General features: G+C 40.7%; 3 protein-coding genes across 17 annotated transcripts in view; 1 reads left to right on the top strand and 2 right to left on the bottom strand.

Annotated features, from left to right (window-relative positions):
* LOC310721529 (putative C-type lectin domain family 20 member A) overlaps positions 1–7,387 on the bottom strand; it is a 31,812-nt gene extending 24,425 nt beyond the window's left edge. The window contains exons 1-6 of one of the 3 annotated variants that reach the window (XM_083533267.1): positions 7,310–7,387; positions 6,951–7,065; positions 6,323–6,694; positions 5,831–6,166; positions 5,667–5,758; positions 5,301–5,534 (exon numbers count right to left, since the gene is read on the bottom strand). In XM_083533267.1, the coding sequence (XP_083389393.1) occupies positions 5,421–5,534; positions 5,667–5,758; positions 5,831–6,166; positions 6,323–6,694; positions 6,951–6,987 (951 nt within the window). In that variant the 5' untranslated portion in view covers positions 6,988–7,065; positions 7,310–7,387 and the 3' untranslated portion in view covers positions 5,301–5,420. Of the gene's footprint in view, positions 1–5,300; positions 5,535–5,666; positions 5,759–5,830; positions 6,167–6,322; positions 6,695–6,950; positions 7,067–7,309 lie in introns of those variants that run through there. The other 2 variants (XM_083533269.1, XM_083533268.1) reach the window with 2 other exon arrangements.
* Positions 7,388–18,068: 10,681 nt separating this feature from the next.
* fabp2 (fatty acid binding protein 2, intestinal) lies at positions 18,069–20,628 on the top strand. The gene is made up of 4 exons (XM_083533231.1): positions 18,069–18,401; positions 19,072–19,244; positions 19,965–20,072; positions 20,413–20,628. The coding sequence occupies exons 1-4, from the start codon at positions 18,335–18,337 to the stop codon at positions 20,461–20,463; spliced, it is 399 nt and encodes a 132-aa protein (XP_083389357.1). The 5' UTR covers positions 18,069–18,334; the 3' UTR covers positions 20,464–20,628.
* A 772-nt stretch (positions 20,629–21,400) lies between these two features.
* The window catches only part of usp53b (ubiquitin specific peptidase 53b), a 23,731-nt gene continuing 22,417 nt past the window's right edge, over positions 21,401–22,714 (bottom strand). For 3 of the 13 annotated variants that reach the window (XM_083533228.1, XM_083533229.1, XM_083533230.1), the window contains 2 exons: positions 22,330–22,714; positions 21,401–22,253 (listed from right to left, as the gene is read on the bottom strand). The exon at positions 22,330–22,714 is cut by the window's right edge and continues 64 nt beyond it. In XM_083533228.1, the coding sequence (XP_083389354.1) occupies positions 22,177–22,253; positions 22,330–22,714 (462 nt within the window). In that variant the 3' untranslated portion in view covers positions 21,401–22,176. The remainder of the gene's footprint in view (positions 22,254–22,329) is intronic. The other 10 variants (XR_014532068.1, XR_014532069.1, XR_014532073.1 and 7 more) reach the window with 10 other exon arrangements.

Raw genomic sequence — 22,714 nt, 5'->3', positions numbered from 1 at the left:
AAACGAGACAACGATCCACCAAAATCCTGGTGCTACATATGCAAGATAGAGCTACAACACAACACAAAGCTACATAAAGTGCATGCACCATTTTCGGATCCGGAGAAAAAAACTGTTGCATAGACTGGATGTGAAGCCTGAATGCTTCGGAACCGCTTTAGACTGAAGCATTCTGAACAGAGAGTGAAGACCCATCCCAGCAGATGTGAAGTCCACTCACTTGATGGCCAGGCAGTCCTTCTCGATAGTGCTGTACCAGCTTTCCTGCTCCAAGAGATTACAGCTGATTTAAAGTACGGGGCACTCCTTCCCCTCCAACACCTGGAAAAACATGGCCCCCTGTCCAATGTGTAAGTCAGGGAAGTGTAAAAGTGGTCCACCACTTAGTTGTTTTTACGCCTGTTGAATGAACGCCTACTGGGACAACCGTTGATTTTTTTTACTGAGATCAGTCAGTGGGCTGGTAATGTTCGAATAATTAGGCACAAACCTCTTTTTGGTCTTATGTTTCAGGCAGGTGGCAATCACTGCAATCACGCACCTGTCCATGACCCTAGTGGGAGCCTGGATACCATACTTTTACCTGCCCAATTGCACATTCATTTGGGTTTGCAATGAGTCCTGCCTGCCTCAAGGTTCTCAGGTAAGCTCTTAAGTGTTGCAAATGCAAATCTATAAACCTTTTCCAGTATTCCACACAGTACCCGACCAACTAGTCTCCCTTGGACACCAAGACCACTGGGTTGCTCCAATCACCCGGGACTCCTCTATTACCCCCATGTCAAGCATAGCCCTGAGTTCATGCTGAACCAAACCTTTTGTGCTCGGATTGTCAGAAATGGCAAAAATATGGTCAAAAACAGTTAAAACTCGCAGCCTGTGTTTTCTGGGACAGAGAGAGATGATCTCCACAGGGGACAGGGGTGAATTAACCATTTTTTGACTTACCTTTAGTCCCAGCTTCTCCCTTTTCAGAATCCACCAGTGCCAAGTACCACCTCTCGCCATGGTTTTAGGAGATTGAGGTGGTATACCTGGAGTGCATCAACTCTATCTCAGTTCCTAACCTTATAGTCGACTTCTCCGACTCACTGTGCAACCTCAAAGGGTCATTGCCATTTACTGAGTAATTATGAGCTCAATGTGTGTACTAACATGAATACTTTATCTTCTGTAAGCCACCTATCCCAGTTCTGTGCATCATTGTGAACAAACTTCTGAATCATATTTTTATCTATTTGGATAATACACTTCTGTTGATTCCAGTGTTTGTGACGTGAATGAAACAGGAAGAGTGCCTCCTTCTCCCATACATGCCGAGATGCTGTGTAAAAGCAGTCCTTCCAGGTGTCACGTTGCGTAGTCTACCAGAACAAGCACAAATTGATGCCCTCATATAGTCCAGTCTAATGGAAACATATACCCCCTCTGATGTTTTTTGACAAACAAAAAAATAAATATCTAAATTTCAACACTATTGGACCAAAAATGGTTTACGGTTTGTTCAATGGACCCTTATCTTTCCAAAGAAACCAGGATTTGCAGCAGTTTGTAAATCGTTATTACAATCATAGTGTAAGTACTGCATTTCTTATGCATGTTGTTGGTGTGTACTAATTACACAATTTCAGCAAATACATTTGGTATATGCTTTCCATTGAAAAACTTGAGGCTTAGCCCTTTAGAAAAATATATAGTTTGTTATGGTTACTCTTGTCCCGTTCCATTTAATCTATTGTTAAAGATTAACACCTGTGAACAAAGGGCTGTCGTATGTCATGTCAAGTCAAGTCAAGTTTATTTCTATAGCGATTTTCACAACAGACATTGTCTCAAAGCAGCTTTACAGAATTTTACAGTTAAGGTGATTGAAGTGTGTATATCCCTAATGAGCAGCCATGGCAACTGTGGCAAAGAAAAACTCCCTTAGATGTTATGAGGAAGAAACCTTGAGAGGAACCAGTCTCAAAAGGGGAACCCATCCTTATTTGGGTGACATCAAGAGTGTGATTATAAATCTTTAAACAATCCAGAACACTGGAGAGTGAGAACTAACATGAGCACTGGAATGAAAGATTATTAATCATGTCTTTTCTACAGTGTACGCCGAAGGCTAAGAGGTTAATGTAAATCTCTTGCTTTGCTTGAGTAATGAATGTGCTTTTGCAAGATCTACATGTTCTCTACTGGACATGCTTGGATGCACTTGAGAGTGACACCCTCCTTTGTGGTCTGAGGTGGAGCGACTCAGGAGTGAGGCAGCATCATCAAAAAGACTGTGTGACATCATCTGAGACCCCAGCAAAGCAGGAAGGCTGCTTGGTGCTCTTCATTCGGGTGGAGGGTGGCAACGTTCCCAGCATCATTAAACCTCCCACACAAGAAATTATGAAGGAAACAAAACCCTTGTAAAACTATGTAACGCACCGTGAATACGATATGATAATGATGTCAAATTATCTGCTTCTAGTGAGGACTCTTGCTGCTGCATTCTGGACTATTTGGAGCTTGTTTGCCATTTTCTAAAAGATCCAGACAGTAAGGATTACAATAATCCAACGGATTCGGAGATGCTCTGCCCCAGTTGTCTAGACGATCAACTGCAAGTAAACTTCCAAGACTTCATTACTTTTAAATTAATTAAAAACAAAAAATGTAAAGGAATAAAACAGTCAATTGAAGCAAACAAATTGTAGGTGCTGATGTGTATCAGTGTGCGCAGTGAAAGTGTCCTGCTGTGTACACCTAACCAAAATTCTTCCAAATAGCCATTTGACATTAAGGCAAATAGCATCAGGTTATAGGACTCATCAGTGTGTTACTGTGTAATCACAAACACCGAAAATACAAACTGCACCACTTTATTTCACATCGCGTAAACATCTGCATCTATTGTAAGCTTTTGTAGCATTCTGTTGCATCCTATTGCTCATGTCTTGTTGTTATATTTCTCTTAAACTGCACAAAATTCTTATTTAATTTACCACTTATACAATTGCATTGACAGTTTTCAATAAAACAACCTGCTGTGTCACATGTAATCATCAGACTGTTTTGTCCTTACCTGTTAAAATGTTAACCTTAACTATTGCAACATAGCCTCAGTACTCATTGAAATTATTTGGTATTTGATTTGCAAACTGGAGAACAAGAGAACTTAAACAGACAGTGGGGGAAATGGGACACATGTAGCGGTAGTTCCTCTTAGCAGGCACAGGGGGCACAGTGGTGCCAAAAAAAGAAAGTGACACATTCATTGCAGGACTCCATGTTACAGGACACCTTTTGTGGCCATTACAGCATTAGTACATTTTGGAAAAAAACAGAGACAAGTCCTGCACAGTCAGCAGACAGATTTTACACCATTTTTCTTGCAGAAAAGTTGAAAGGTCCCTATGTGATGCTGATTGAGGAAAACATTTCCTGAATGTTCCTCTAAAGCAGCGGTTCCCAACCTTTTTTGCGCCACGGACCGTATTAATGTCGGACAATATTTTCACGGACCGGCTTTTAAGGTGTGGCGGATAAATACAACAAATTAAAATGATACGACCATAAAAACTGATATTTTCTAAATATAATAATAAACGTAAATCCACTGTGTTGTTTTTTGTTCATTTTGCTCGCTTGGGGGTTTCAATTTAGCGCCCCTTTATGAAGGTACCGAATGTGAGTCATAGACAGATGTGGTGAAGAGAATCCGGTAATTTTCCAAAATAAAACATTGCTCAGAATCAGATAATAAATAAAACAAAAATATTGTAAGTTATGTCTGTACGGCCCGGCACCAAATGACTCACGGACCGGTGCCGGTCCGTGGCCCTGGTGGTTGGGGACCACTGCTCTAAAGCACACCAAAGTGGCAAAAGCAGAAGAACATCACTGGAAGATGAGCTCAACCCCCAAAAATGTCGAAACCATTCGGCAAATTGCGCATGATGATCATCGGGCAATAATCCACGTGATCTCATCTCCGCGCCCCCCCTTCTCAGCGGATTAGCTTCCTGCGGATTTCAAAGATCCAACTCAAAGGTCGCCATATCTGACACCATCGTGGAGATCCGGCGGGAATCACAGAGAAGCTTCCAGGATGCCGAGAGCACTGTATTGCTGCACTTGGCTCCACATACACTACGATGCAGCTTTCTTTACCTGTAATAATAAAATATATAAAAAATATATAAAATGTAGAACTGCTTTTTTGCTGAAGTGTCACTTAAGAGTCAATATCAATTCACATATCCTGCTTTTTGAGTTGAACAGTATTGTAGTGTGTTATTAAACTAACACTATAAGAAAATCAAAACTTTCTTCTATGTTTAAATTGATAAAGTATTTCACCTTATTAAGAGGCTTGGAATATCTGCTGGAGTGAAATATTACTGAAACAGAGCTAATCACTTTTGCAGGACTTCGGATGTCCTGGTGTCTTGGTGTCCTCTGTGGTCTGGTTATTCCTTCTTCTGTCAGCAAGCTTATAAAAATCAGGTTATTTTTGTACTTCATTTTCTTAAAAAACGACTTTCCCTATTAAAAAATGATGGAAATCAGATCAGGCTAGTTGTGAGAATTCGACATTGGGCAATTTCATACACTTGAAGATGATTGGTTCACCCTTTGACTGTACAGAATTGGATCAGGTCACTTGCAGTCAATGTTCTGCTTTTCTGTAGTTGAATTTTCTCTCACAAATAATTACAAATCCCAGTTCTCACAGTTGGTATAATAATCATACTTCCTCCTCATAAAACACAAATTGAGACTTTGGTATGAAAAAGAAATGGTCTGAACTGAATAGTAATCCATAATGAATACAGGGAGAAGATTCATAATTAAAGAATGACTCTTACAGCAGTGTGAGGTTATAACCAGTTATAAAGTATCTCATACGACGGTGAGGTTCGGAGCACGGGCAAATCAGGGATATGTTAGCGGCAAATGAAGATGTTTATTAGATCGTAAAAACATCAAATCAACAACAAACTAAAGTACATGTTCAATGAGCGGAACCATAAGTTAACCAGTGAATACAATAAGTAGAGTAAAGTCTCTAAATGGCGATGCTCGGACCTGCTGCGTTTCAGGTGTGTCACCTCCTTTTGCTGGTGGATGGTGGGACAGTGGGTGAGATTATGTTTAGGATTAGGTTCCACTAAACTTCTACTCAGGTGCAAAGTGTTTTTCTGTTCTTGTTGTTGGTAAGTTTTCAGACGAAGTAGAAATTGCTTTTCTCAGTAGCTCTGCTTTATATAGAGATTAATATGCAAATTATAAACTAGTTACTGTATCTATGAACTATATTCTCACAATATTCTACCTTACATTACCCCGTACACTATACGTTCCTTATTAGGGTTAAGTCTCAAATCTGGTACTGGGTGATGCCTCATATCACTAAACTGAATCCACAGATACAGCAATCAACAAAAGGTGGCTGCTGTAGGAGTCCCTTTATTCTTTTTGAAAACCAGTCCATCTGACTGCTGTCTCCATCTCACTGTGATGTTCCCTTGATTACTAAACATCTGCTGGACCTGCAGAACAGAACAGGATGATCATTTGTGATTACTATTACAATAAAGCATATAGCAAATTTTTGATGAAAACACACGTTCTGGCTACAATAATGAGACATAAAATGTAGTGCATTATAAAAGAGGAACCACCTTATCCAAAATTGCCACCTTTACCGCAGGATCATCCACATCCTGATTGGACCGGATCTTCAGTCTTGCTATTTGCTTCTTTCCTGTGATTACTGAAAGCACACACACTTGAATGTACATTCAAAATAAAACGGGAAATAGTTTGAAATTGAGATTTATCTCACCTGACTCACAGAAGAAAGGTATTATTTTCGAGCACAGATCATCACCAGCCTGACCATTTATCAAAAAAACGCAGTTTTCTTGTTTAAAAGCATTATCTGGTTGTCCAGGAATCCAAGGAATAGAGGTGAAGTTTGTCTGGTCTGACCACTTCCAGGTATCTCTGAATAGACCAAACCAAGATCCTCCAAAGACAGCCAGTGAATTCACAATGGAGTTTTCAGCTGAGTTTCTCGCACTGGCCAGGTCTGTGTGATACTGCCGACAGTAACTCTGAGCATCGGACCATGTCGATTGCATATTGATAAAAATATATCTGCTGGTGCCAGTGTAGCTTCCTGTAACCATTTCAAAACAGTTATTTAATCCTTTCTGAATGAAAACATTTAAAGTCACGGTAACAATTCAGTGTTAAATTTAGAAAGAACACTTAAGATTGCATAAACGCCATAATCGAAAATAGAAATGGAGATTGGCAAACTAAAATTTCTTACCGTCAAAGCAGATGAAGGTCAACAGTGTTTTACAAGAAAAATCATACCAGCCATAAAGATCTATTGCAGCACAGCTTTCTGTTGCCATCCAGTTGTCAGGATTTGGGGAATACCAAAATGTAAAACTTCCTAGAGACTCATTTCCCATCGACCAGCGCCAGCTATTGACGGCGTTATAAAGTCCAATCCAAGTGGCGGAAGCACAGTTTTGACTCTTTGCTATATTTAGAATTTTTGCAATCTCAGCAGGAGTTTCCAAAGTAGCCAAGTCATTGTACATGGCCCTGCAGTAAGTCCTCGCATCAGTCCATGTTTTCGCCGTGAGGATCAGATGGTACTTACGAGAGACAGCATGGATGGCAGGGAGGACTTCTGTGGAGTGGAGGTTTAAAGTGTTCTTATCCCATTTTTACTTTGTATTTTACAGAGTTATTAGTTATTTAGTTGGTGATTTTTTTAATTGAATGTATTTGAAACAGTCAGTATGTCTTCTCTCACATAATTCGATCAAAACCACGACTCACATTCAGCAGCTTCAGTTACAGCTGCTAACTACTAAATATTTACACCAGTAGCTAGTAATATTACTAACACTGTAGTATCACATGGGTGTATTTATCATTCTTACCTGTGAAAAACAGGAGTATGAACAGATGAAGTTTCATCACTGATGTGCTTCTGAACCTCTGATTTGAAGGCAAAAGATTTGATGAACGTCCTTCAGCAGTCCTAATCGATTAATTCTACACAAAATCTTCACAGTCACATACACTGAACAGTACAAAGTGAGATAGCATGACCTACACAATGCTGATAGAATATAAATAAAGTACTAAAGGAATGAGAAACATGCAGGAAGGGGGTAAGTGGAACAAGTGGTGTGGAAATGCAGGGGGCAGGAGAATAATACCAGAACAATAAATGATCATTAATGCAATAACAATCAAAAGTCCTACAAAAGTATTAAAGTAAAATATAAGAGGGTACCTGAAATGTGGATAAAGGAAATGGTCAGTGTCCTTGTGTCCTTCAACCAGCAGTTAAATCTGACCTGACTCTTTCTCCTCTCTTCTCCCTTATAAGCCACCTTCACCCTAAAGACTTGTAATAAAAGCAGATGTAAATGACATTTAGACAGCAGGCTACAGCAGGTAGTTCCCACATACTTATGGGGTCTTCAGATGCAATGCAGTTTGACAATAAAAAAATGGAATGTATTGAATCATGGTTTAGATCAATTTATGACTCTGCAATTCAATTTACAATATTTGAACTGCATGAACTGCATTCTATATCAGAATGTAATAGTGAATTCTGCAATTTCTACCAATTAGGCTAGGTCTACAATTACCTGAACCAGCTCAAGTCCACCATAGTAAATCTTTTATTATAAATTTGAATGGGTGCCTCGGACCATGTCTTTGTCTCGTTCCTCAATGACGCTTTCTAGCCTAGCGTTTTCCTGCGGAGTTATTCATATTTAGATTTACATTTTCAAACTTTGGGGATGTAGTGTCATTGGCATGAAAATAATGAATAAATAATACATTTTTGTGAAAATGTTGTAATGACAGATGGACAAAATATTGTAAAAGAGGATGTAAAATTAAATTGAGGCTCTTTATTTGCTACTGAATTTACATGAACAACCTTTTTAAGGTTGCAAACGAACTGGACGTTTTCCATTTTCTTCAGGTCTTTAACACAGAATCTGTCAAATAAAATCTGAATTTTGGTCATTCATTATTATTTTAATCTCTGATAATCATTAGCTAGTGTAATGGACTAAAATTGTTAAATGGATTTACTTCCTTCAAATTCCATTTACATTTAAAAATTTTCGACCAACATGTGCTGGGTCTCAGTGTCCTCTACAAAACTTATTCATACTGAGGTAACACCATGTCCTCTGTCCCAAACCTTATGCAAGTCAACTGACCTTCTTTTCCCTGCTCTAAAAGATTAATCAAAGCAGATGAAAATGTCTTCTTTCTACATTCAGACTGATGATGATGTGAAAATAGGTGAAAGGCGTCGTTAATTTGTCTAGAGGTCTAAGCTGTCTGAGTAGTTAGGTGACTTTCGGAGAACGTTTTGAATGTTTCCTTTACAAGAGGACACACCACAAGACATACTGTGCAATTAGAAAGTATTCAGACTATCTTCTTTTTTCAGTGTTAAGCTGTAGTTTGATATCACAATCAGGTAAAAATATATATTTTTTTTTTACTGAAAACAGAAATACTTGAAATGTCTCTAGATGTATGAAATAAAAAAAATTGAAATTTCACATGTACAGATGTATTCAGACCCCATTGCAACAACACTTGAAAATGAGTTCAGGAGCCTCCCGTTTTTCTTGGTCATTGCTTTGATTTTAAGTCTACCTGTGGAAAGGTTTAATGATTTGGACGTGATTTTGAAAGACATCTATCAAGCATCTATCTATTTCTAAAAGACCTTGCAGCTGACAGTCAAAAGATTTCCTTTGTTCTGAGCCTGCAGAACTCCGAGACAGGATTGTGGCACACATCGGGTGAAGGCTACAAAGAAATCTGCAGCACTGTAGAATTTCAAGAGCACAGTGACCTCCAAATAAATGGAAGAAGTGTTGCACAACCAGTACTCTTTCAAGAGCTGATCCCCTGAACAAATTGAGCAATCAGGGGAGAAGGGCCTTCTTAATTAAGAAAGGAGACTAAGGACCTGGTGGACACTCTGACTGAACTCCGGAGATCCTGTGTGGAAATGGACAAAGTTCCAGAAAGAAAACCATCAACACAGCCCTTCACTGATCTGAGTTTTAGGGCAGAGTGAATTGACTGAAGCTTCTCCTTAGTAAAAACCCATGGAAGCTCGTTTGGACTCTAAAGCACCTAAAAGGACTCTCAGACTGTGTGGAACAAGATTCTCTGCTCTGATGAAACCAAGATTGAACTGTTAGGCCTCAATTCTAAACATTATGTCTGGAGGAAACCAGGCATCGCTCATCACCTGCCCAAGCTATCCCAACAGTGAAGCATAGTGGTGGCAGCATCATGCTGTGGGGAACTGGGAGGGTTGAAGGAAAGCTAAAAGGAGCAAAGATATCTCCTCAATAAAAAAACCTGTTCCACAGCACTCAGGACCTCAGTCTGGGCTGAAGTTTCACCTTCCTACTTGACCTCAACAAGAGGTGCAAAGTAACAAATTACAAACTGCTTACTGTTTCACTGAGTTTTGGGTGGAGAGTAAACGCACTAAACTGACAAAAATGCCAGTGATACAGACCTAGCTGAATGCGTAATGCCATAGAATTCTAATGAAACAAAAAGACCCTGGCCATATTTAAGTGACCACTGTGATTTCAAGTGCAAGAAAGGCAACAGCTTTATTATGCAATGTAAACTGTGTTTACCCAACTTGACTGCAGGCTATAAGATCTCAACATCAAACCTGTGCAAGCAGTTATATAATACTTATATTTTTAGATGGCAATTGTTGTACTGTTGCATTGGCTCAATGCGTGACATTGCTAATATTGATTAGCACCAGGGTTGAAAATTAGCAGGGACCTTTGGAAAAATTGGCACTGCCAATGAAGCTCCATTACTCCATTACCAATGTCACAGTTTAAGTGTCATGAATGAATTATGAATTGAATGAAAAGTGTAATATTTTAGAGTAAATCTGCTGATGTTGCTTTACCTTTAAGCATTACTGTATATCACACACTTTTGTTGAGAATGCAGTGACCAATCAAAGCGTTTGATTTGTCACTGCAGAAAACACCATGATGTTCAATGCTCCCCATCTGAATTCTCAACCTGCATTTGTGATTTCTGTCATTATCATTTAAAACATTATAATAGGAGTTTTTTCCTTTTAAAACTGTTTAATTAATTCCCATTCGACAAAAGTCATGGACTGTAGTGTATTTTAATCTTTATCTTCTTCTCCTTCTATCAGCTGCTCCTGTTAGCGGTAGCCACATCAGATCATCCGTCTCTATACTTCCCCGTCCTCTACATCTGCTTCTTTCAAAACAGCTCCATTCTCAGCATTCTCCTACTGATATACCCCATGTCCCTCTTTTGCACATGTCCAAACCATCTCAATCTCACCTCTCTTACTTTGTCCCCACAACGAGTCAAAAAAAAAAAAAAAAAAACCTACATGGGCTGTCCCTCTAATAAACTTGTTTCTAATCCTGTCCATCGTCGTCACTCCCAATGAAAATCTCAACATCTTCAGCTCTGCTACTCCCAGCTCCACCCTTCTTTTAGTCAACGTCACTGTCTCTACACCGTACATTTCAGGTCTCACCACAGTCCTATAAACTTTCCCTTTCACTCTCACAGATACTCTTCTATCACAAATCACTCCTGCTATCACTCTTCTCCACCCACTCTACCCTGCCTGCACTCTTTTCTTCACTTCTCTAACACACTCTCCATTACTTTGCACTGTTGACCCCAGGCATCTGAACTCCTCCACCTTCTCCACTGCCCTCCCTCTCATTCACACACATGTACTCTGTCTTACTCCTACTGCCTTTCATTTCCCTTCTCTCCAGCGTGTACCGCCACCTTTCCAGGCTCTTCTCCACCTGCTCCCTACTCTCACCACAAATCACAATATCATATATCATATAGCAGACTCCTGTCTGACCTCGTCCTTCAACTTGTCCATCACCACTGCAAACAGGAAAGGGCTCAGGGCCGATCCTTGATGCAGTCCAACCTTCACCTTATACCAGTCTGTCGTTCCTACAGCACACTTCACTGCTGTCACACTGTCCTCATACATGTCCTGCACCACCCTCACATACTTCTGACACACCAGACTTCCTCATACAATACCACAACTCCTCTCTCACGCTTTCTCTAAATCCATAAACACACAATGCAACTCCTTCTGACCTTCTCTATACTTCTCTATCAACATTCTCAAAGCAAATAAGGCGTCTGTGGTGCTCTTCCTCTGCATGAAACCATACTGCTGCTCACAGATTTTTACCTCTTCTCTTAGCCTGGCTTCCACTACTCTTTTCCATAACATGGTGTAACTAATCAACTTAATTCCCCTGTAGTTACTGCGGGTCTGCACATCTCCCTTATTCTTAAAAACCGGGACCAGCACACTCCTTCTTCATTCCTCAGGCATCCTCCCACCTTCCAAAGTCTTGTTTAGCAATCTGGTTAAAAACTCCACTGCCATCTTTCCTAAACATCTCCACGCTTCCACCGATATTTCATCTGGTCCATCCGACTTTCCACTCTTCATCCTCTTAATCGCAGCTCTCACTTCCTCATTACTAAAACTATCCACTTCCTGCTTCACTATCTCCACACCATCCAACCTTCTCTCTCTCTCATTTTCTTTATTGATCAGCTGCTCAAAATACGTCCTCCATCTTCTCTACACACTCTCCTCACTAGTCAACACATTTCCATCTCATACAGTTTCATATCTTTTTAAGGCTGCATCTTCTAAATTTAAATTGCACTTTAAATTTTAAAGGTTTCTTCCATATAAAAAACAACTAGTTTGAGATTTATGTTTCACAATTAAAAAAATAAAGGAAATTAAGTACAATTTAATTGAAGTAACAGTACTTTTACTTGAGTAGAATATTTTATTACTCTTTCCACCTCTGACAACGACCCGAAACACACAGCAAGACAACACGGAAGTGGCTTATGGACGGCCATCTGGGGAGAGACTCGGAAGTGGCTTCCACTGAGCTTGAGAGGAACACTTCACCTGTGTTCTGAGCTGCACGGCATAAAATCTTCACCGATGGTGATTTTTAAACGCACGACGATGCCAAAAGAAAAACTCTCGAGAGAAATTGTTGTGAAAGAAAGGAGGAAGACAGTGAACAATTACTTTCTTGGTAGGCTACTGTTTAGATACAAGCCGTATAACAGACACTGTCTTTCATTAAAGCCTGTGTAAAGTTCATTAGTTTCAGTGTAGACTTATAGACAGGTGCGGCTTATTTATGTTCAAAATCAAAATCTTTGTCAAATTCAGTGGGTGCGGCTTATATTTTGGTGCGTTTAATAGTCTGGAAATTACAGTAATCTATGAAAAGACGTGGTTTGCAGCTCTGATCGTTTCCAGGAGTGCAGGGATTAAGTCACAGCAGGAGACAGTTCAGTGATTTAGATATCAGTAGTAGTGTATTATAATCAGTGTGAAGTTTGATTGGGAGTCAGTGCAGTGTGGAAAAGATAGAAATGATGGTTTCAGTAAGGACTCTTGCTGCTGCGTTCTGGACTAATGCAGCTTGTTTGTCACTTGCAAATGTCCAAATGTCCAGATGTGTGCTGAGCTGACACTCAACATTTGTAACACTTTAGACCAGTGAACATGAACATGTTGGTAATAACTCTTTAAAAAAAAAAAAAAAAAACTTTTACAATTGTTTTGAAAGGGTGAAAGGGTCATTTGGAGCAAACAAATCAACGTGTGCAGTCTAAATGCGCTGCTGTATATACCCAACCAAAACAGATACAAATGCACAGAGTTTACATTCAGGCAAATGATGAACAGACACCAGGATTCATCAGTGTGTTACTGTGCAATCGCCAACACAAACAAGCCAAAACTACATCACATTGTGCTACAATCACCTGACAGTGTGTGAGCACTGCTTCATTACCATCTTTTTTTATGCTCGATCAGAAATGAACTATTGCACTATAACCTTACTGTTGTATTTATTTGCTGTTTACTGTTTAAATTTAAGCTGCATTTCTTCACTTTGTGAATTTCAATTGATCCTAATCAAAGCTAACAAGAACCCTAAAATATAAAACAAACATAAATTTTCCCCATTTTAGACACTGAGCAGTTGAGGTTTAAGGACCGTGCTCTGGGTCCCAGAAATAGCGGATACTGGGATTTGATCTCAAGACCTTCTGATTCAAAACCTAATGTCAACTACAGTTTCCATTTCCTTTAACATAACCCTCAATTAGCCACCACTGTAGTCTTACCCTACCTAAAATGACCAACTTTACCCCAACCCTATCTTAACCTTAATTCTAATTCTGAACCTACCTGACCCGACCCAACGAGTCAGAAATTATCCAAAGATTTGTTTTGTTTTTTCATTTGCTATATTTCCAAAAGTATTGGGTCACCTGACCTGACCTTTCCTGCTACATGTGGTTCTTTTCCAAACTTGAAAACCCAAAACCTGTTCCAGCATGTCAATGCCCCTGTGCACAGAGTGAGTTGTGAGTTGGAGAGGAAGATCTTTAGTGGCCTGCTGTAGAGTTCTGATCTCATCCCTACTGAACACCTTTAAGATGAATGTGAACGCTGACTGCACCCCAGGCCTCCTTACCTACATCAGTACCTGGAGGGAATTATAAGAGCAAATTAGGACTAAATGTGGAATGCTGATGCTCAAAAAATCACATGCCATATTTATGACCAGGTGACCCAAATACATTTGGAAATTTAGTATATGTTTGGACAGATACGTTCACATTAAATTGCACTACTTCTCATGCTAATGTACGCTTTCTGTATACAGTATTTACTTCATTCACTATAGTTTATTGTAACTAAAAAGTGCTCTTGGATGAACCCTTTGCTGATCTTAAAATTAGATCATTTTGTCCAAACATCAGATTGGTCCAGTAGAGCTACTGATGTTCTATCATCATACATTTAATCTTATAATTGAACAAAAATCTCTATATTATCATTTAATATGTCCAGAAGGAATTGTAGCCTCTATAACTCGTCCTTGGTGCACTCTGGCATCTGGTGGTCAAACACCTGAAGTGCAGGTATTAAGTGCGTAGTCAAGTCAAGTCAAGACTTGCGAATTGTGACTAATTCAGCATACTGAGTTCTGAGAAAGATCCTGTGCACACAAACCACATATTACAGCATTCATACTGCATTTCTGCACTATGAATGCTGTAATCTTTGGTTATTGTATGCTGAAGTAAACACAATACGCATTTACTATCTGCACCTCAGCTGTTTGGCCACCAGATGCCGCCAGAATGCACATGGGACAGGTTATAGAGGCTACAATTCCTTCTGGACGGAAAGATCATCACTGAAATAAAACACCACCAAAATAAAAGATTCGGGAACTGAAGGCTAGAGAGAGTTTTTGACCAAAACTTGCTCTTGTAGTATATATATTTTTACAATTTACATTAGTGAAGATGTTGACACACACACACACACACCTTTCAATGCACAATAACATAACGTGTTTTAAATTAAAAGACAACACTTGGAGAGGGGGTTAATCACAATCATTGAACCCACACACACAAGCCTACAAAGATAAATCATTTTCTTGAAGTACAAAGGTTTATTTTCTTTTTTTATTGTCAGCTGACTGAGGGTTTGTCAAACCTATCCCAGATAAACCTTTCTCTGAATAGCTCACTAGACCCAAAGTCATAAACACACACAAAAGAACTGATTAGACTTGATCTCTCTGCCTTTCTTTGGCCTCTAGTGTCTGAGAGATCGAATCCTAACTCATGAGGAGGAATGTAATTATCAGCTAAATGCATCCAAAGTGAGGGAAATGTTGGACTGAGACAGGGTTTGATGAGGAAAATGCAGAAGCAAAAGAACAAAGCAGTCAGACAGACAATCCAATCTGAAATCCAATCTCAGCTATTCACACTTGTTTTTTATTTCTGGATCTGTTTTTTATCTAATTAACAAAACGTGTATTAAACATGCATTTCTGACCAAAAGCTCAGATTTCTCCTTTGTTACGCCTTACAGAAGGTTCTACACAAATCACTGTAATACACAAACCACAACGTTGTATGGATAGTAGTTCAGTAGGTTTTTTTTTCACTCCTTTTTTTGTCTCTTTCTCTCGCTATCAATTATTCTCTCCACTTTTTATCTTCTCTGCAACACAGAACACTCGTTAGAACAACCATGAACAGGTGTGTAATCCTCAGAACTTGTTTTCTTTGGCTCCGCCCTCTATTCAAAAAACCGGAGCTTGACTCCACCCACACTGTCACATTCTACTACATCTAAATCATCATCATCTTTTTCTTCTGCTTTTTCTTATATACTAAGTTCAAGTTTATTACTATTGCGCTTTTCTCAGTGGACATTGTTTCAAAGCAGCTTTACAGAATTTAAGAATGAAGGTGAACGGTGTGTGTTTATCCCTGATGAGCACCGTGGCGACTGTGGCAATGAAAAACTCCCTTAGATGTTATGAGGAAGAAACCTTGAGAGGAACCAGACTCAAAAGGGAATCCAACCTCATTTAGGTGATATCAAGAGTTTGACATGGGCACCGGAGTGTGTGATTATAGTAATGTCCTTTCTACAGTCTTGTACAGTCATTTGACGTTGTGGAACCAGGAGCTACTAAGCAACTCAAAACATAGCTCAACATTTGGGATCATCACAGATCCAACACCAGCTTTTCCATGCCATTTTAGAGGTCCAATGTCCAAACTCTACATGAAGTGGGATCCAAATGGCGCTGGTACATCTTGAGAGGGTTCAAGATGTTTGCAGGCATCTACTTCTTTAAAGGTCTACAATCTTCATGAGGTGGGACATGCCCCAGGATGGGTCGAAAAAGAGAAGCAGTGGACTCATGGTGGTTGTGATTTTATTATAAATATTATAAGGACTCTCCACAATTTCTAAATTTGATTTGAGTCAGACTCGATATTTGGTGTGTGTTTGGAAACACAGGGTTGTACTGCATGCCGTGCTGTTTGACAAACGTTCACAATGTCCTGAGTGCCTTCAGCTGGTTAATAATCGACTGTCAAGTCCTGATAAACTCAGTGTGATTGATGGAACTATTGATGGTTGAAAACGCACAGTGAAAAGTGATTATATAAAAAAAACCTAAATCAAATATGAACTGAATTAAAGTCTGCATCTGAATTTAAAATCATAACTGAGTTTAATACGATTATTATCCCTGTAATCACTTCCACAATCTCCTAATGACTCTCTATAAACCATTACACAAGATCTCAGCATGAACACACACCCTCCATTATATCTTTTAAATCTAATCCAAATGTGAGTAAAAGGTCTTGATAACCAAATGATAACAGCTGAGCAATTATCTCATCTTATCTCATCTTATCTCATCAATTATCTCATCTCTAATGACTCTAATACAGTTCAGCTTCAGGTCAGCAGGAGCGAACAATCCTACATCACGATTAGTGAAATCACACAGCACACAATATGGCATTCCTACGGTTTCTACACGTAAACGTTCTATATGCAGTAGACCTTTTCAATAATCTGAAAGAGCAGTGTTTAATGAGGAAGATGCAGAAGTAACAGAACATGGCTTTTAAGCAGAAGGTCCAAAATCCAAACTCCATTTACACCTGCATCTCGTAAACTGGATCGACTTTTGATCAGAATGTTTATCACAGTAGTGTTTCTGATCAGATACCCAGATTTCTCCTTTGTTACTCCTTTCCAGGGAGTTCACAAGGGACAATTAGGTGGTGTGTGTGTGTGTGTGTGTGTGTGTGTGTGTGTGTGTGTGTGTGTGTGTGTGTATCAGAACATGAGTGTATATCCACTGAAACACATTCACATTACAGCACACTGGTTTTACATTCACAGTTTATCCAAAAAATATCATGATGCATATGCATTTAAAATGTAATAAAAAATGGATAAATATATGCAATTTTAACCCCATATTTGAATGATTCCATCTCTCTGCTCACTGACCCTCACTAGGACATGAGACTACTGCTACAATTACAAAATAAAGTCTAAATCACGAGAATGAAGCCAAAATATTTTGAGAATTAAGTCATAGCAATACGAGATTAAATGGTACAATTTTGAGAAAAATCACGAAGTTTGCAAAAAATGTTTTGCATAAAATGAATGTGGAGTATTTAACAATAAGGAAATGATTCTGGCGCGTCAGCACCGAGTTATATTGAGCAAAAAACTAACCTTTGGCGTTTTTTGTAGAAAACTTAAATTATTCAGGAGGAAAAAAATCTGCACGGATATTAACGGTTAAATCTGTGTGCTGTTTGAAGAGGAGACGTGAGGAGACTATGAGGAGATCAACCCTGAATGGAGCCGAACCCTAGCGCACTTGACCATTATACTTTTGCTCTTCAGTGATGCAGTATATAATATAAAGATCCTGGTTTGAACTGTGACTTTTAGCTTTTGACTGTACATTTATACTCCAGAAGTATGTGCCCCTCCGACCTTCACACTAATATGAACTTTTCCTTCAACCAAAAAAACACTGAACATTTCTCCACACCTCTACCTTTCTCTAGCATTACAATTTCACATATCACGAACTAAGAAGCCCAAATACTGAAACCCCCAAACCTTTACTAATGCTCTTGTAGATGAACCATCACTAATCCCCAGAGACCCACAGCAATAAAAGAGTGAAAAACATATTCAAAAAAGTTTTTATAAGTGTAGCAGTAAGGGGGGGGGGGGGGGGGGGGGGTTAAAATTATATTTTAACTTATATAATATAATGATATACCTGCATAGTGGACTTTATGACCTCAGTTCATTGTACTTTGTTACCACACACACACAGATACAGTACACACACACAGCACTTACACAAAACATTGGTCTCCACCACACCCTCAACAACGGGAACAGGTACTGCAACTCTAACACTAGTTAAATACACTGGTCTGAGGGAGTTTACTAAAAAACAAGTGTACACTCGTTTTTGTGTACATTACACTGCGTCTGCGTCTGCGTCTGCGTCTGCTCACATCCTGGACGCTGAGACACAGTGAGCTTTACTCAGCCACATCAGCACGAAGATAAAGCTTAGAAAAAGGGTGTGTGTTCTCATCACAGTGTGTATATAAGGAGTTGTGTGAGGAAATACCTGGGCTGTTCCAGTGGGCAAACATAAACACACACACACACACACACACACACACACACACACACACACACACACACACACAACACACAGACACACACGTATACACACACTGCAGTCGAGGACCTTCTGCTACCATGACATTTAACGGACCCTGGAAAGTGGACCGCAGTGAGAACTATGACAAGTTCATGGAGCAGATGGGTAAGAAAAACACACACACACACACACACACACACACACACACACACACACACCTTTCGTCCATGGTAAAGTTTAGGTTTTAATTCACTTTACATCAGATTTCAGTAGAACTGTAACCGGTGGATCCTGTGGTCAGAAACCTTAGTGTGTTAGGAGTGAAATAACAAACAACTGCTATTAAGAGACACAACACAACTCCTGTTACTACACAACACAACTCCTGTTACTACACAACACACTGATCACAACTGAGTGATTTGTGTCTCGTATGTACATTTTGACTCTAGAGGATGTATTATTTTACTCCATGGATTCATTCATTCACTGGTCATTGTGCGGTGGATAAGGAGAACATCCCAGGAACAGTATGCAGGAGGCAGCACTCAGGATAGAACATCTGATCATCACACAGCAACATTTGTGGCAAATTGGTGGATTATTACATTAAAAAATTGACCCTAAAGCCCTTTAGCATTGCAGCAAGTATTAAATGTCCACTAAAGAAACATGCAACAGAGAGAGAACTGCAACAGAACCCTATATAGAAGGGTCTGAATTTTCTAGACATGTTTTTTTAGATGTGTGTGTGTGTGTGTGTGTGTGTGTGTGTGTGTGTGTGTGTGTGTGTGTGTGTGTGTGTGTGTGTGTGTGTGTGTGTGTGTGTGTTCAGGAATTGGCTTGGTGAAGAGGAAACTTGCAGCCCATGATAACCTGAAGATCACGCTGGAACAGAATGGAGATAAGTTCCATGTGAAGGAGGTCAGCACCTTCCGTACGCTGGAACTCGACTTCACGCTCGGGGTCACGTTTGAGTACTCGCTCGCCGATGGAACTGAACTTTCTGTAAGTTCCTTCAACACTCAATATAGCAGTGACTTTCAAACACAAGTGTGGCTCTGTGGCTTTACAGTTATATTGGGCAGGTGTGATGTGGGAAGGAGTGATTTAGGGGAAGGGGTGATGTGGGCAGGTGTGTTGGGGCAGGTGTGTTGGGGCAGGTGTGCTGGGGGCAGGTGTGCTGGGGGCAGGTGTGCTGGGGACAGGTGTGATGGGGCAGGTGTGATGGAGTAGGTTTGATGGGGCAGGTGTGTTGGGCAAGTGTGATGGAGCAGTTGTGATGGGGCAGGTGTGTTGGGAGAGGTGTGATGGGACAGGTGTGATGGGACAGGTGTGTTGGGGCAGGTGTGATGGGGCAGGTGTGTTTGAGCAAGTGTGATGAAGCAGGTGTGCTGGGGGCAGGTGTGTTGGGGCAGGTATGATGGAGCAGGTGTGCTGGGGGCAGGTGTGATTGGACAGGTGTGATAGAGCAGGTGTTCTGGGGGCAGGTGTGATGGGGCAGGTATGATGGAGCAGGTGTGCTTGGGGCAGGTGTGATGGGGCAGGTGTGCTTGGGGCAGGTGTATTGGGGCAGGTGTATTAGGGCAGGTGTATTAGGGCAGGTATGATGTTAAATAAAACTTTACTTTTTGAGAGTAAAATCAGTTTATAAGTTAAAGGGGGTAGAATTTTGAATGGCGCGGATCCTTCAGTTAATCTCTGGCTTTTTGACACTTGACGCCACAGGGCTCCTGGGCAATGGAAGGAGATCATTTGAAGGGTTCCTTTGTCCGGAAAGACAACGGGAAAACACTGACCACCGTCAGGCAGATTGTGGACGAAGAACTCGTACAGGTGAGAATATATTATCATTTAATAATTTAACGATGATTTCCCAAGCCGAGCACCACACATTCCACGATGTGCTCCAGCTGTGGTGTAATAAATCAGAGCTCTGCGCTTATAGCATGATGTGTAGTTTCTCTGCTACTCTTGCAGGAGAAGATCTCATTTTATTTCATTATATTTGCCATCATAATCACTGACTCATTATGATCTTAAACGCACCTCCAGTTTAGGCCCTAATTCGTCCCAGTGCTGGAATCACGTCGCTGCAGAGTTTTGGATTGTGATTGGTCAGAAGGTACTGATTAATTCTCTGTAACAGCAGAACTCGCGTGTTGTGTTTTTACAGAGCTACAGCTACGACGGTGTGGAGGCTAAGAGAATTTTTAAGCGAGCTTAAACACCACATGTTCACCATGTCCTCGCAGCCAGAACCTGTTCACCTGCTCACTTCATCATCATCCTGCATCATGATGCTTCTTTTCATCCAGCACCATGTTCTCTATTACACACTGCTACGTTGTTGTTGTTTTTTATGTCCAAGGAAATAAAGTAACTTTTCAGACGGTTCGCTTCGTGCTTGATTTTACGTTTCACATTTACGACTTATTACAGTGGAGGAAACAGATTTCTACTCACTCACACACCCCAATTCAATGGTTAAAAACTGTTATAATTAAAATATAGATAAGAATGAATCATACTGCATCTATAGCATGAGACAAAGAAGTGTAAAAATATTGTACTAATCAAACACAACAAATGAAACACAGCTAAATTTGAAACAAAATGCATAATGACACACGAGTCAATTAACAGGCAATGAGATTCAGGTGTTCAAACATGTGACATGACCACCAGGAGGTGCAGTGGCTGATGGGAAATGGAGTTCTGGACCATAGTCCTGACATAGAGGAATATTAGGAATGGGAGTGTTTACCTGTTAATTCTGATCTCACAGAACAGACACACAGATGCTTTGGTCAACAAAGTTAATTAGTTCGTCCTTTAACGCGAATCTTACAACAAAGGATTTTCTTTACAAAAATAACCCTGAGAGAAACTGGTTTGTTTTTGGGGACACCAGGTGGTGAGATTAAGCATTACAGTGCAAAGGTGAGGAAGAGAAGATGGGAAGAAGAGAAGGTTCTTCAGTATGAGGGTTTATTTCCATCACTGTTTTTCTGACCTTCAGCGCGTCCTCCTGGATTTCAGACCGAATCTAAATCCATCTGCTCTCTGTGTGTTCTTCTGTAGTTAAAATCAGATCAGTGTAGAGATCTGATGTGTAAATTAAGTGTAAATGAAGTAAATAAAAGCATGTCTCACCTCAGGAATGTTTTAAATCAATTTATTAAACAAAGAATAAAAATGAATGCATAGATATTTCTGAAAAATACATATACAGGACATCATTATAGTCGTCTCATATGAAGTACGGTTCTAATACTCCACATGACGACACTGGGAGAGGGATGTCCAGCTACACCTCCCAATTACGCTAATACTTTACTCCACACCACCTCCCAATTAACCCCGCCACTCCAAACCACACCTCCCAATTAACCCCGCCACTCCAAAGCCACACCTCCCAATAAACCCCGCCACTCCAAACCACACCTCCAAATTACTCCACCACTCCAAACCACACCTCCCAATTACCCCACCACTTCAAACCACACCTCCCAATTACTCCACCACTCCAAACCACACCTCCCAATTACTCCACCACTCCAAACCACACCTCCCAATTACTCTACCACTCCAAACCAGACCTCCCAATTACTCCACCACTTTACTTCACACCACCTCCCAATCATAGGAAATTCTGGATTGTTTAGATGAATAAGTCAGGTGTACGTTTTGAATTCCACTCAGAATTCTAGCATTAACATGTCCTTCACTGATCCATGAAGATCTGCTCTCCTCAATTCTTTGGCCTTCAGCTTTAAACTGCATTTAGAACACGGGTCCTTCAGAGGAAAACAGAAACTTGCTCTTCTGTGTAAAACACACGACTCTGCATGAGCGAGCTTCAACAAACTGCAGTGTGGGGTCTGTTCATCCAACACACCCCAGTATTTACGGGGACACTTCACTTTTCCTCACACCTTCACAGATATCCATGCTCGTCCAGTCCCTTCGGAGTCACCGGGTTCCACTTCCTGATAGATTTATTGCTGCTTGAACCTGTAGAAGAACGATACGGTGAGGATAACCGTTACGTGTGTGCGTGTGTACGTGTGCACGTGTGCGTGTACCGTACCGGTGTCAGCTCGGTTCTTGGTGTGATCTGAGGGAGGAGGAGCCATGCTAAGCACCAGCGGTCTCTGGTGATGGTACTTCAGTCTGTAGGCGTCGGTCATGCAGTTGTCCACAGAGAAATACGTGGTGAGGGCGACTCCAGCTTTACCGCGACTCTGCTCCACCTCGCTCGCCTCCTCGCCTCTGCGATCCGCTCCCGCGCCACTCTTCAGATCAGAGGCCGGTGTCTGGAGGAGTCGAGGGCGGAAAGGCGGCTCTCTTCGGGCCTCTGCCACCCTCTGGGCGTGTTTGGGGTACGTAGGCGGAGTGGGCGTGGTCAGGGCTGACTCTGGAAGCGCGGTCTCGCTCGTGCTGGAGCGGTAAGCGCTGTCCTCCTGCTCGGACGC

Source organism: Silurus aristotelis (genome assembly GCF_946808225.1).
Source record: "Silurus aristotelis genome assembly, chromosome: 27".
In the NCBI taxonomy this organism is placed as follows: domain Eukaryota; kingdom Metazoa; phylum Chordata; class Actinopteri; order Siluriformes; family Siluridae; genus Silurus; species Silurus aristotelis.
Note: the sequence above shows the minus strand (reverse complement) of the source record. Positions and strands in the feature narration are given on the sequence as shown.

Bases quoted from the DNA above. Each gene is read 5' to 3' on its own strand.
- fabp2 (XM_083533231.1), top strand. From the start codon at position 18,335: ATGACATTTAACGGACCCTGGAAAGTGGACCGCAGTGAGAACTATGAC. The intron at 19,245-19,964 runs GTAAGTTCCTTC...TTGACGCCACAG, and splicing joins CCGATGGAACTGAACTTTCT to GGCTCCTGGGCAATGGAAGG. The intron at 20,073-20,412 runs GTGAGAATATAT...GTGTTTTTACAG, and splicing joins TGGACGAAGAACTCGTACAG to AGCTACAGCTACGACGGTGT.